We start from the raw sequence: 15,008 nt of genomic DNA, 5'->3' as shown, positions 1-15,008 counted from the left end.
AGCCTACTCTGTGGCATGGGCATGTAGGGGGCAAATCAGGGAACACACACACTGGGGCCTACTTTGTGGGCATGTAAGGGGGCAGATCAGGGAACACACACACACACACACACACCTACACCTACACCTACACACACACCTACTCTGTGGCATGTGGGGGGAAGATCAGCGACCATACTGACCAGGGCCGGGCCCAGGCAGAGGCTGGAGAGGCTCCAGCCTCAGGGCGCAGTGTAGGAGAGGGCACACAATTCATTCAGCTGTCATTCCCAATTGTCTTTGAAGTAGAAAGAAATAAGAAAATGGGATACATGACAGTGACTGCAAGCCAGATAACTATAGATTAAGGTGTTGGGGGCCCTGGGGCGCCTCTTAGTCTAATAGCAAGCAGTCTGTGACGGCTGGGGTGGGAGGGATGGAGGGGCGCACTTTGCTGTCTCAGCCTTGGGTGCTGGAGGACCTTGTCCCAGCTCTGATACTGACACCTACCTACTTACACTGAGGGGACACACACTGCTACCTATAAAAAGGGGGGGGGGGAATCTGCTGCCTACCTATACTTTGGTGACCTCTCTGGCTATCCTGGGGGAGGGGAGGCCAAGTAACAGAGGCTTTTAGGAACAAATAATTGTTAACCAAGAGGTTTTGTTGTGAGTTTTAGCATTGGGGTCACACATGAGTTACCAGCACTGAGCTCAGTCAGGATGTAGCTGGATGCTGGGCTCTCTGTAACTTCTCTCTCGGTTTTCTTCCCCTCTCTCTAGTTCCTGGCAGTGGACACACAGATGATCCTCGGAAACAAGCAGTTATCGCTCAGCCCGGAGGAATATGTCTTCGCCGCACTCAACCTCTACACAGATATCATCAACATCTTCCTCTACATCCTGGCTATCATTGGCAAAGCCAAGGATTAACCTCTCTGACTCTGTTGTGCGGATCCAGTTATCAGGCACCTCAGTCCTCCACCCCAATATTCCATTATAACCAGGAAGTGTATATTTATAAACTTCCCCACTGCTGTTTGTGAATCTGCCTTTGAATGTTACTGCTTCCGTTACCCTTTGAACTACGCAGTTAGCCCTTCCTGATGCCCCGCCCGAGCCACTGCGGGAACCGGACTGTAATCAAACATCTTTGGCCGAAACGTTAGCTGCACTTCACTGGACTCCCCTGCAGAGGTCACTACATTTCTGTGCAGCCTGTTCTATCATCACATTCCCTGTTGTGTTGGATCATCTCACTGTTAATTTTTGTAGTTTTTTTTTTTTCCCCTTCTCCCACCCTAGAATTTTACTCTACAGTTTGTGAACAGTTTTGTATATATTATTCCATGTACTGCTATTGTAGTCAGTGCTTTTTAGTATGTAAAGTAGGAACAATGTACATTTTTCATACTGTCCCCATAATGTGAACGCCCCACGCACCCACCTTTGTCTTGTAGCAAGTAAGGAACGGGCGGAGCTTAGCTTTGTGACATCATTTTGACATGATCACTGGGGGATTTTTTTCATAGCCTGTATGCAGTGTTCGGAGCAGCGCCCCCTACAGTTAATTTATAATTATATCCTTACTGCATGGTAGAAGGCACAGGGGCCAGATCTCCGGCATCTAGAATGGACATTACAAGCTGCTTTCCTATAGGGGAATCTTACAGTATGTAATATACAGCTTAGATCAGTTACAACTCTCCTCGTCATGCTTGTTTGTGACACACTAACCTTGTTAGTTGTACATAAAGTTTGGTTTCAGCAACAGACAGGCTGCATGCAGAGAGACCAGTTCTCCATGTTGGGACAGTCGGTGTTTCTGTAAGATATCTGTACAGTATATGTTCTCTATGAACCCATCACTGTAATGAACTTACTAAGTGTAACCAAACTTAAAACACTGCCACCTTGTGGTGTTTGCATGTACCATAGTCCTCCGATTAGTGTCTGTCCACCTGGGAGCCCATGCTGACGCTAGGTCTTGAAGTTCTTGCTTTTTTTTGTTGCATCCTGCACTTTCTTATGGTAAGTTTTGCCCCCTTACTGCATTAAGGGGCTTATTTATTAAGCAGTGATGCATTTGTACTTTAAACTTGGCCTCACGTTGCTGTGCACTGCAATAAGTGGTCTAGTTATAAAAGGCCAAAAACTATAAAGAAGGCAAAATGTTGCAGTGGTGTGCAGTAGTGCTCCTGTCGCTTGTCCCTGGCTGCCTGGGAACATCATGTGACCTGACATCATCATGTGACCTGGCTGAGCAATAAGCGGGCAGGAACAGGTGTATTTAAGTGACGTGTATCCTAGAAGCATAAGTAGCTTTCTAGCTATGCTGATGCCCTTGCAGAACACCTGAGGTATAACGGGCAGCTGTTATGCATGAACTTCTGCAAAGCTGTAACGTGGATGCTTCTGCCCAACCTCAGCAACCTAACACTAATCTACCTCCCTAATAAAACCGCTTCCTACTACCTAACCTCCCCCCTCCCCATGTAAACCCCTTCCTGATACCTAACCCCCAACTCAATATATACCCCTTGCTCCAAACTAAACCCATTTCTAATACCTAACCCCCACTCCAACATACCCCACATGTAAACCCCTTCCTAATACCTAACCCCTTCCTGATACCTAACCCCCAACTCAATATATAACCCTTACTCCAAACTAAACCCCTTTCTAATACCTAACCCCCACTCCAACATACCCCACCCCAAATACCTACCACTACCCCATCCTTATGCCTAACCCCTACCCCAACGTAAACCATTTCCAAATACCTTACCCCCACCCCAGTCTTAATCCTTACTGATTTATTAACCCCCCACCCCAATGTAAACCCCTTCCCATTACCTAACCCCCCACCCCTTCCTGATGCCCAACCCCGATGCCAGTGTAAACCCTTTGCCATTACCTAACCTCCACCTCAATGTAAATCCCTCCCTGATGCCTAACCTGAACCCCCTCCCAGATGTTTGCTCTCTTCAACATACATTTATTCCTAATGCCCCCCTCCTAAACCTCTTCCTGATGCCTACTCTCTCTTTTCCCAACATAGACCTATTTCTAAAGGCAAACCCACACACTTTCCCAATGTACGTTCCTCCCTGACGCCTGACCGTGCCCCCTTCCGAAGTGTTTTATTGACACAGCCCTAAACTAAACCTCCCTCTTAATTTCTAACCTCCCCAATATAATCCCCTTACTGAACCTTAACTTGCACCACAACAAAAAAAAAACTTTATTTGTAACTTTGGTCCCCCAACATATTCCCATTACTGATCCCTAACCTGCAACCCAACATAAGACTTCAGAAAATCTACCCCCTAACCTGCACCTCAACATAAGACTTCCTAAAATCTACCCCCTCCCCAAGGTAATCCCCTGGCAGATCCTTACCTGCACCCCAACATAAAGTAATACCTTATTTCTGCACCCCCCACACACACACAATTCCCGCCCTGATAAAGAACAGCATCAGCCCCCATGTCACGTTCCGAAGCTGAGCGCTGGTGCCTGAATTGCACACCAAGTTGTACATAGCTGCTGATTTGGCTCAGCTGTGGAGGTGCATCAACATCAATGAATTTCCCTGCTACCTCATCCTGGCCCTGCCCTCCAGAGTGCTCTCCAGTCCTCTTGCTCTGCAGTATTAAGAGCTGTGTCTGGAAATGGCAGAGGACGATGGATCACAGTGTGCTCTAGAACTGGAGTGTATATCCTTTCACCTTTTCTGATATTTTATTCCTGAATCTGGAATTTCTTCTGCAATGGTTTCCTGGCCATAAAACTTGATTTGCTGCCCCCCTGTGGCTGTGCTGCTCCCTGCATGATGGCTAAGATGGCTTCAGTTCTTTGAATAAAGGATTTCCTCTTTATGACTGGTGTATAATTCTAAAAGGTATCTTCATGTTCTTTTTCAGGAAATGCTGGAAAACCGTAGTTTAATAAACTGCATACGTTTGTTAAAGAGCATTCTCTGGTCCAGGTTGTATGTATGTAACAATGCAGAAGATCAAGTGACAGAAAACCAGTAATCAACTATTTAAAAAAATAAAAAAAAAATAAACTGAAAGTGAAATGGATGTTTCCTTTTAAAAGATATCAGTTGCATGGCTGTCCTGCATATCTCTTTTGCTGCAGTAGTGGCTAAATCACACAGCTGAACCAGTCTGACTTCAGTCAGAGCACCTGATCTGCATGCTTGTTGAGGGGCTGTGGCTAAAGGTATTAGAAACATGGGATCAGCAGGAGAGTCAGACAACTGGTATTATTTTAAGAGGAAAAAAACATATCCTTCTCAGTTTAGGTTCCCTTTAAAGGACACCTGTGGTGAGAAGAATATTGAGGCTGCAATATGTATTTCCTTTTAATCAATACCAGTTGCCTGGCAGACCCGCTGATCTATTTGGCTGCAGCAGTGTGTGAATCACCAAAAACAAGCATGCAGCTAATCTTGTCAAATCTGACAGTCAAAAACAACTGATCTGCTGCATGCTTGTTCAGGGTATATTAACAGGATAGCCAGGCAACCGGTGTAGCTTAAAAGGAAATAAATATGGCAGCTTCCATATACCTCTCACTACAGTTCTCCTTTAAAGGCGAGTGAGGCTGGTCACCACCTGGGGTGAAGTGCTGGAGGGGGGAGACCCTTGGCCCATGCAGAGTGTGCCATAAAGGCACCTCCCTTAACCCCCTTGCCGTTCCAATTCTGATGGCAAGGGGGCAGCGCAGCACTTTTTTTTTTTTAAATCATGTAGCGAGCCCTAGCCGCTGACAAGCAGCATCCCCCTACCCACTCCGATCGCCATGGCGACGGGGCGGGATGACATCACAGGGAATCCCGATCCACCCCTAAGCGCTGCCTGGCACTGATTGGCCAGGCTGCGCAAGGGGTCTGGAGGGGGGGGGGGGGGGCGCGGCGGCGATCGGAATATGCACGCAGCTAGCAAAGTGCTAGCTGTGAGCAGTACAAAAATTTTTTTGAAAATCAGCCAAGCGGGGCCGGAGAATTCCTTCTGCACAGGTTACCCCGAGCTCGGGATAACCGGCAAGAAGGTTAACCCTCCTGGCGGTTTACCAAAATCCACCAGGAGGCAGCAGAGCAGGTTTTTTTTTTTTTTTTCATGTAGCGAGACAAGGTTAGCCGGATCTCCTGGAGGGCTTCCCCCGTCGCCATGGCGACGGGCGGGATGATGTCACCGACGTCGTGACGTCAAAGGGGACTCCGATCCACCCCACAGCACTACCTGGCACTGATTGGCCAGGCAGCGCACGGGGTCTGCAGGGGGGGGCAGGCGCGGCGGATCGGCGGCGATCGTCGTGCACACGCAGCTAGCAAAGTGCTAGCTGCGTGTAGCAAAAAAAAAAATTATGCAAAATCGGCCCAGCGGGGCCTGAGCGGTGCCTTCCGGCGGCATAGGCCGTGGGGTTTGACAGGACATCTGGCTATGTAAAACTGGGTGGGGCACTCTCTGGCTACCTATACTGGAGGGATGCATCTCGCTTACATATACTGGGTGGGGTACTCTGGCTACCCAGGGGTGCAGCTAAGGTTTTGGTGGCCCCAAGCAGTCCATAACTTGAGGCCCCCATCCACGAAATGGGCCTGGCCAAAACATGTGAGTGGAGCCAAATACTAGCAGTTTCTAGGCTAAATTGCACCCAGGGCGAGGCGTAAAATGCGCCCCCAACGTGGAGACAGGTATAGGTCCCACCCCAGTATAGGTTAGATAGGTAGGTGTCCCCATATAGGTTAGATAGGTAGGTGCCTCCAATATAGGTAGCCAGTATATTTGCCCCAGTATAGGTTAGATAGGTATATGCTCCCACTATAGATTAGATAGGTATATGCCCCCAGTATAGGTTAGATAGGTATATGCCTCCAGACTCCAGTGTAGGTTAGATCGGTATATGCCACCAGTATAGGTTACATAGGTATATGTCCCCCAGTATAGGTTACATAGGTATATGTCCCCCAGTATAGGTTACATAGGTATATGTCCCCCAGTATAGGTTACATAGGTATATGTCCCCCAGTATAGGTTACATAGGTATATGTCCCCCAGTATAGGTTACATAGGTATATGTCCCCCAGTATAGGTTACATAGGTATATGTCCCCCAGTATAGGTTACATAGGTATATGTCCCCCAGTATAGGTTACATAGGTATATGTCCCCCAGTATAGGTTACATAGGTATATGTCCCCCAGTATAGGTTAGATGGGTATATGCCCCAGTATAGGTTAGATGGGTATATGCCCCAGTATAGGTTAGATGGGTATATGCCCCCAGTATAGGTTAGATAGGAATATGGCCCCAGTATGTGCGCAGTGGTAGGGAAGGAGCGGGCAGAGTGAAGTTTCCACTTACCTGCCTGGATCCTGCACACAGCTTCTATCTTCAGCCTCTCCCGGTGCACGTTGCATCGTTAAGGACCCTGAGGACAACAAGCAACGCCAGAACACTACAGAAGAAGGTGGCCTGTAGCATACCCCAATTGCTTATTGGGGTATGCTACAGGCCACCTCTTATTAATGAAGCTGCAGAACTGCGATTACTACAGCAGATTGAAAAAGCTGCAGGTAAAAATGAGGTCATAATTATGGGCGACTTCAACTTTCCAGACATTGACTGGAGTATTGAGGCTACCCATTCTGGTAAAAGCAGCAGATTTCTGGCAGCACTACAGGACAATTACTTGACTCGAATGGTAACTGAACCAACTAGGGGGAATGCGTTACTGGATCTGATCATTTCTAATAGACCAGATAATGTATCAAATGTGCAGGTTCAAGAACATTTGGGAAATGGTGATCACAACATGATAACGTTTGAGCTGGTGACTGATAGGCCACGAGGCAGCGGGACCACTAAAACTATGAATTTTAGAAAAGCAAAGTTCACTCAAATTAGGCAGGCACTAAGTTTGGTGAACTGGGATAATGTACTACAAGGGGAAGACACTGAAGAGAAATGGCAAGCTTTTAAACTTATACTCAATCAATACTGTAGTATGTATATCCCATATGGAAACAAAATGTCTAGGAATAAAAAAAAGGCCTCTATGGATGAATAGAAAAGGTTAAAGATAAAATGAAGAGGAAAAAGAATGCCTATAAGGTCTTAAAACAGGAGGGGACCGAGGCTGCACTAAGCAATTATAAGGAGTGCAATAAAAATTGTAAAAAAGAAATTAGGCAGGCAAAGATTGAAGCTGAAAAACAAATCGCTAAGGATATCAAATCTAACCCAAAAAAGTTTTACAAGTACATTAACTCTAAAAAAAAGAAAGGTTGACTGTATAGGACTCCTAAAGGATGAGGATGGGAACTCAATGGTGGATGACCAAGGTAAGGCAGAGTTATTAAATTCTTTCTTTGCTTCTGTCTTCACAAAAGAAACAGCACTGTTGCAAACTACAGAGGCGGAAAAGTCTCAATCTTCTAACTGTAATATTAAATACTTAACGCAGGAAGAAGTGAAGGCAAGACTAAATAAATTAAAAATAGACAAGGCACCTGGCCCGGATGGCATGCATCCTCGGGTCCTAAGGGAATTAAGTTCAGTTATAGATAAACCCCTTTATCTTATCTTTTGTGACTCTCTTGCAACTGGCAGAGTCCCAGTGGATTGGCGTACAGCCCACGTTTTCCCATTATTTTAGAAGGGCAAAAAATCTGATCCAGGAAATTATAGACCTGTAAGTTTAACATCAGTTGTATGCAAACTATTTGAGCGGTTACTAAGAGATACTATACATGACTTCATAGTAGAAAATAATCTTATTTCTCAGCATCAACATGGGTTTACTAAAGACAGGTCCTGTTTGACTAACATGCTCAGCTTTTATGAGGTAGTGAATGCTAATATGGATATTGGGAATGCTGTAGATGTGATATACTTGGACTTTGCAAAGGCCTTTGACACTGTTCCCCACAAAAGTCTGGTGCAAAAGTTGAGGATGCAAGGACTGGGGAAGAGTCTGTGTTCATGGATAGGGAACTGGCTAATGGACAGAAAACAAAGAGTTGTGGTCAATGGATCGTACTCAAAATGGGAGACTGTTAGCAGTGGGGTCCCACAGGGGTCTGTTCTGGGTCCAGTGCTCTTCAATTTATTTATTAATGACCTAGTAGATGCAGTAGTGAGCAATGTTGCTATTTTTGCAGATGATACAAAATTGTGCAGAATCATCAACTCTCAGGAAGATAGTGTCATATTGCAACAGGATCTGGATAGGATGGCTATATGGGCACATACATGGCAGATGAAATTCAATGTTGACAAATGTAAGGTCATGCATTTTGGACGTACTAATAGCCTAGCACCATACAAAATAAATGGGATACAGTTGGGGACATCAAACTTGGAGAAGGACTTAGGAGTACTCATTGACAACAAGTTAAATAATCGTACTCAATGCCAAGCAGCTGCAGCTAAAGCTAACAAAATTTTGGGATGCATTAACCCTCCTGGCGGTATAAAAAAATACGCCAGGAGGCAGCGCGGCAGTTTTTTTTTTTTTTTTTTTTCTATATCATGTAGCGAGCCCAGGGCTCGCTACATGATAGCCGCTGCCCAGCGGCATCCCCCCGCCCTCTTCGATCGCCTTCGGCGATCTCCGATCAGGAAATCCCGTTCAAAGAACGGGATTTCCTGGAGGGCTTCCCCCGTCGCCATGGCGACGGGCGGGATGACGTCACCGACGTCACTGACGTCGGGTCGTCATTGGGAGTCCCGGGCCACCCCTCGGCGCTGCCTGGCACTGATTGGCCAGGCAGCGCACGGGGTCTGGGGGGGGGGGGGCCGCGCGCCGCACCGTATAGCGGCGATCGGGCGCGCGGCGGCGGCGATCGGGGTGCTGGCGCAGCTAGCAAAGTGCTAGCTGCGTCCAGCAAAAAAAAAAATTAAATCGGCCCAGCAGGGCCTGAGCGGCACCCTCTGGCGGCTTACCCCGAACTACGTTCGGGGTTACCGCCAAGAAGGTTAAAAGGGAAATAAAAACTCGAGATGCTAGCATAATATTGCCCCTGTTTAACTCTCTAGTAAGGCCACATCTGGAATATGGAATTCAGTTCTGGGCACCACATTACAAAAAAGATATTGCAGTTTTAGAGCAGGTGCAGAGACGAGCAACAAAATTGATGCGTGGGATGGAAGGTCTCACTTATCGAGAAAGGTTAGATAAACTGGGTTTATTTAGTCTAGAAAAAAGACACCTTAGAGGGGATCTAATTAACATGTATAAATACATCAGAGGGCAATATAATACCTTGGCGGATGAGCTTTTTGTCCCTAGGCCTTCTCAAAGGACTAGAGGACATGATCTGCGCATGGAGGAAAAACGTTTTAGCCATTTATTTAGGAAAGGGTTCTTTACAGTTAGAGTGATTAAGATGTGGAATGCATTGCCACAGGAAGTCGTTATGGCAAACTCTATACCTGCATTTAAAGGGGGCTTAGATGCTTTCCTTGCGTTGAAAGACATCCATGGCTACAATTACTAGGTAATGCCTAATGATGTTGATCCAGGGATTTTATCTGATTGCCATCTGGAGTCGGGAAGGAATTTTTCCCTTTAGGGGCTAATTGGACCATGCCATGTAAGGGTTTTTTCGCCTTCCTCTGGATCAACAGGGATATGTGAGGGAGCAGGCTGGTGTTGTACTTTATACTGGTTGAACTCGATGGACGTATGTCTTTTTTCAACCAAAATAACTATGTAACTATGTAAGGGTCACCATGGACTTTTTTTTTTAGTCCCCGGTTCAGGCTTGCTTGTAAGTGTACAGTGGCTCATATCAAGGTCCCACATTTTTTCTATGGGACCCTATGATACGTATTTACTCACTCAGATGATACAAGCTGGGAGAAATCTCCCCAATGGGAAATATAGGGCCTTTTTCCACTGCAAATCGCGATAGCATTTGAAGTGCAAAACTAGTTGCAATTCTTATGCATACCCACTAACACGTTCCTTGGGCAATTTAGTTCAATCTGACAGATGTAAGCAGCTATTGCAATGAAAGGAAAGAAATGAGCAGAAAAGATTTTGAATTACTGTATTGCAAATAACAGCTAATTGTTTTTACATTTTGTTTGGACACTTGCAATAAAGTAAGAGTCTTTGTAACCTGCAGTGCCCATCCTCCATTGCCTGTCCTATATGGTACTAGGGCTGGATCAAGGCATATGTATTTTTTATTATTTGATGTTAAATGCAAGTATGTAGCTACTCGTAATCAAAATTAAATTAGGTTGACTTACCTATGCTGCCGCCTGTAGCTGATACGTTCTACACATGGTTCACATAACTCCACTTCCGCCTTCAAACCCGGAAGGAGCAGCACGGTGGCGCAGTGGTTAGCTCTCTCGCCTTGCAGCGCTGGGTCCCTGGTTCGAATCCCAGCCAGGGCACTATCTGCAAAGAGTTTGTATGTTCTCTCCGTGTCTGCGTGGGTTTCCTCTGGGCACTCCAGTTTCCTCCCACATTCCAAAAACATACGGATAAGTTAATTGGCTCATCCCTAAATTGGCCCTAGACTACAGTACTTATACTACATATTATAGACATATGGCAATGGTAGGGATTAGATTGTGAGCTCCTTTGAGGGACAGTTAGTGACAAGATATATATATATATACACTGTACAGTGCTGCGTAATATGTCGGCGCTATATAAATACTAAATAATAATAATAATAATAAAAGGAGGAAATAGTGGCATTACGTGGACCACATTGGTTATAGGCGGTGGCATAGGTAGGTTTACCCCTCCCCCTCTGCTCGGCCAGTGATATCTAATTTAATGTTTGATTATGAGTAACCACGTACACATAGCTACTGGTAGTGAACATCACTAATCCTTATCCTGCTGGGTTTGCTGGCAAATGTGACTTGCCCCTCAGAAAAGTGGAAAAAATGTGAAGTTACTAGATCACAACAGTCACATAGCACTGGGGTCACATAAAAAATGCAGCAGGACTGACCTTTGCAAAGAGGCAAATATATTGTCTCAATTGTGTCACAGTAAAAGCAACATCCCCACAAGGTTTTCATTAGGTTAGGCAGGACCTTATGATCTGCATTCTGCAAGCGATCAGAATCAAATCACAAAATGTTGTTAGTGGAAAGGAACCCTTAGGACTCAACCCCACTAGCAGCCTTTAAGTTCTAATGATTTAAAGTGATTGCCCAAGCTATTGAAAAAAAAAATCCACTTACCTGGGGCTTCCTCCAGCCCTTGGCAGCCATCCTGTGCCCTGGCCGCAGCTCCGATAGTTTCCTTTAAGCTCTTGCTAATGCAATGCTATGTTTTTTTTTTATAAAATCACATCGCTCAAGTGGGATCACACCTATGATATCACATTAGCAAGAGCTTTTGAAATCACAACTGCTAAGTAACGGCTTAGTAACGTACTGCTCAGGGCTGGATTTACCATAAGGCACTGTAGGCACATGCCTACAGGCGCCTGATGTTGGAAAGGTGGCTCACTCCTCTCCCTGAATGCCTTCCTCCCTACCTATGCAGATTCCTGATGAAAGCGTAAAGGAGAGGTTACTCACCCTGCTCTCTGCATTCCACTGACAAGATCTCTCTTCAGTCAGGGGCACCTCTAGCTACTTAATACTTGGGGGCAACTCTAGCTACTTAATATTGAGGGTACCCCTGGCTACCTAATACTAATGGGCAACTTTAGCTACCTATGACAGGTAAGGGAGAAGGGACAGCTGAGACACCCCAGCACACTTGTGGTTCAGTTCGACGGGGGGGGGTTCATGGAGGTGAAATCTAAGGGCCAGGACACCTATGCCTGTGATGACAAATCCAGGCCTGGTACTGCTAGTAGGTTCTGGGGCCTAAGAGCACTTTTATACAGGCAGCTGATGGTAGTGAATTTACAGCCTGTCAGCTGTTCTTGTGCATTGGCTGAGCGCTTGTTAGTGCTCAGTACCTGAAATGGACAGGCAAATCCCCCCCCCCCCCCCCCCCCATGAAGTCGAGTCGCATCCTTTCCTTGACTAAGAGTTTATTGAAAACATCTGCAGTACTGATTAGTGCAGTTAGGGCCCCCTAACAGCTGTCCCCCCCCCCCCCCCCACGGCTCCTGAGTGTGTGGCCGGCCACTGATTGGGTGCAAGTGAATATTTAAGCCTGCTGTGTCAGTATGTTGATATCGTTAGCTTGCTAGCTGCTGGGTGCTCTGTATTATTATATAGAGTGACCAGATTTTTGTGGGTCCAACCTGGGACGGGGCGGCGAAAAGTGGGGGGGACCAAGGAGCGTGCAGTGACGAAGACTCGAAAGGGGTGGATGCGGCGGCGAAAAATGGGCGTGACCAGGACATTGTATGGGCGGAGCTAACGTAATGATGTAACAGCGAGGCATAAGAAAGCAGTGTTTACACCATGGTGTGGTCAAACAAGACTTTGCATCATGGGTGTGCAGAAACTGTTTGATGCTAATAGTATACCGTAACCACAAAGCAGCAAACATAGCCATCTATGACCATTAAATAATAAATGCAGTAACAGTTACCCCGGACACCAGAAAATAAACGCAATGCGGGGAACATGGCAGTATAAAATAAATGCAATGCGGGCAACATGTCAGTACAAAATAAACGCAATGCGGGGAACATGTCAGTATAAAATAAACGCAATGCAGGCAACATGTCAGTACAAAATAAACGCAATGCGGGGAACATGTCGGTATAAAATAAATGCAATGCGGGCAGACATGTCAGTACAACATAAACGCAATGCGGGGAACATGTCAGTATAAAATAAACGCAATGCAGGCAACATGTCAGTACAAAATAAACGCAATGTGGGGAACATGTCAGTATAAAATAAACGCAATGCGGGCAACATGTCAGTACAAAATAAACGCAATGCGGGCAACATGTCAGTACAAAATAAACGCAATGCGGGGAACATGTCAGTATAAAATAAACGCAATGCGGGCAACATGTCAGTATAAAATAAATGCAATGCGGGCAACATGTCAGTACAAAATAAACGCAATGCGGGCAACATGTCAGTACAAAATAAATGCAATGCGGGGAACATGTCAGTATAAAATAAACGCAATGCGGGGAACATGTCAGTACAAAATAAACGCAATGCGGGGAACATGTCAGTATAAAATAAACGCAATGCAGGCAACATGTCAGTACAAAATAAACGCAATGCGGGGAACATGTCAGTATAAAATAAACGCAATGCGGGCAGACATGTCAGTACAAAATAAACGCAATGTGGGCAACATGTCAGTATAAAATAAACACAATGCGGGCAAACATTTCACCAGAAAAAAAAACGCAATGCGGGCAAACATTTCACCAGAAAAAAAACGCAATGCGGGCAAACATTTCACCAGAAAAAAAACGCAATGTGGGCAAACATTTCCCCAGAAAAGAAACGCAATGCGGGCAAACATTTCACCAGAAAAGAAACGCAATGCGGGCAAACATTTCACCAGAAAAAAAACGCAATGCGGGCAAACATTTCCCCAGAAAAGAAACGCAATGCGGGCAAACATTTCACCAGAAAAGAAACGCAATGCGGGCAAACATTTCACCACAAAAAAAAAAACGCAATGCGGGCAAACATTTCACCAGAAAAGAAACGCAATGCGGGCAAACATTTCACCAGAAAAAAAACGCAATGCAAGCAAACATTTCACCAGAAAAGAAACGCAATGCGGGCAAACATTTCACCTGGAAAAGAAACGCAATGCGGGCAAACATTTCACCTGGAAAAGAAACGCTATGCGGGCAAACATTTCACCTGGAAAAGAAATGCAATGCGGGAAAACATTTCACCTGGAAAAGAAACGCAATGCGGGCAAACATTTCACCTGGAAAAGAAACGCAATGCGGGCAAACATTTCACCAGAAAAGAAACGCAATGCGGGCAAACATTTCACCTGGAAAAGAAATGCAATGCGGGCAAACATTTCACCTGGAAAAGAAACGCAATGCGGGCAAACATTTCACCTGGAAAAGAAACGCAATGCGGGCAAACATTTCACCTGGAAAAGAATCGCAATGCGGGCAAACATTTCACCTGGAAAAGAAATGCAATGCGGGCAAACATTTCACCAGAAAAGAAACGCAATGCGGGCAAACATTTCACCTGGAAAAGAAACGCAATGCGGGCAAACATTTCACCTGGAAAAGAAACGCAATGCGGGCAAACATTTCACCAGAAAAGAAACGCAATGCGGGCAAACATTTCACCTGGAAAAGAATCGCAATGCGGGCAAACATTTCACCTGGAAAAGAAACGCAATGCGGGCAAACATTTCACCAGAAAAGAAACGCAATGCGGGCAAACATTTCTCCAGAAAATAAACGCAATGCAGGCAAACATTTCACCTGGAAAAAAAGCATTTACTCACCTGGCAGAAGTCTCCGGCCTCTGGCGCGCTGCTCCCGGGACCACCTTCCTCCTGCTCTTGTCTCCCGCGCTGACAGGGCTACGGCAAGATGGCCCCTGAAGCCCTGTACTGGAGACACAAATAGTCTCCAGTACAGGGCTCCGGCAGCCATCTTGCCGTAGCCCTGTTTGCCTGCCGGTGTCGGAACAGACACCGGAAGAAGGAGGCTGGAGCGGGGCTGCGGGCAATGAACTGGCACGGCGTCTATAGACGCCGCTGCCAGTTCATGAGGAGAGTGGCCAGAGCCCCAAGGCCGGGACGTCCCGCTGCTAAAAGCGGGACGTTTCCCAGGACCTCATGCTGCCTGGGACAGCGGACCCCAAATCCGGGACTCGTCCCGGGCAATCCGGGACGTCTGGTCACTCTATATTATATGACAATATACTTCTGCTGGATTTTTGGACTTTGACCTTTGCTTGCTCTTGACCATTCCTGTTTGCTGCCTGGACCGATCTTTTGCTTGATATAACGTTACGATTATTGCTGCCTGGACTGACCTTGGATTGCCTTTTGACTTGTGTTTGCCTTACCCCCTTGTACCTTGATATCTCGGATTTCTTGTGTATGACCTGGACTG

General features: G+C 46.0%; 1 protein-coding gene across 1 annotated transcript in view; it reads left to right on the top strand.

Moving 5' to 3' along the window:
- GRINA (glutamate ionotropic receptor NMDA type subunit associated protein 1) overlaps positions 1-3,862 on the top strand; it is a 57,649-nt gene extending 53,787 nt beyond the window's left edge. Inside the window, exon 7 of the mRNA XM_068237835.1 lies at positions 765-3,862. Coding sequence (XP_068093936.1) covers positions 765-914 — 150 coding nt within the window. The 3' untranslated portion in view covers positions 915-3,862. The remainder of the gene's footprint in view (positions 1-764) is intronic.
- The last annotated feature ends 11,146 nt before the right edge of the window (positions 3,863-15,008 follow it).

This window comes from Hyperolius riggenbachi, chromosome 5 (assembly GCF_040937935.1).
Source record: "Hyperolius riggenbachi isolate aHypRig1 chromosome 5, aHypRig1.pri, whole genome shotgun sequence".
Lineage (NCBI taxonomy): Eukaryota > Metazoa > Chordata > Amphibia > Anura > Hyperoliidae > Hyperolius > Hyperolius riggenbachi.
The sequence above is the reverse complement of the archived record's forward strand: the minus strand, read 5'-3'. Positions and strand labels throughout refer to the sequence as shown.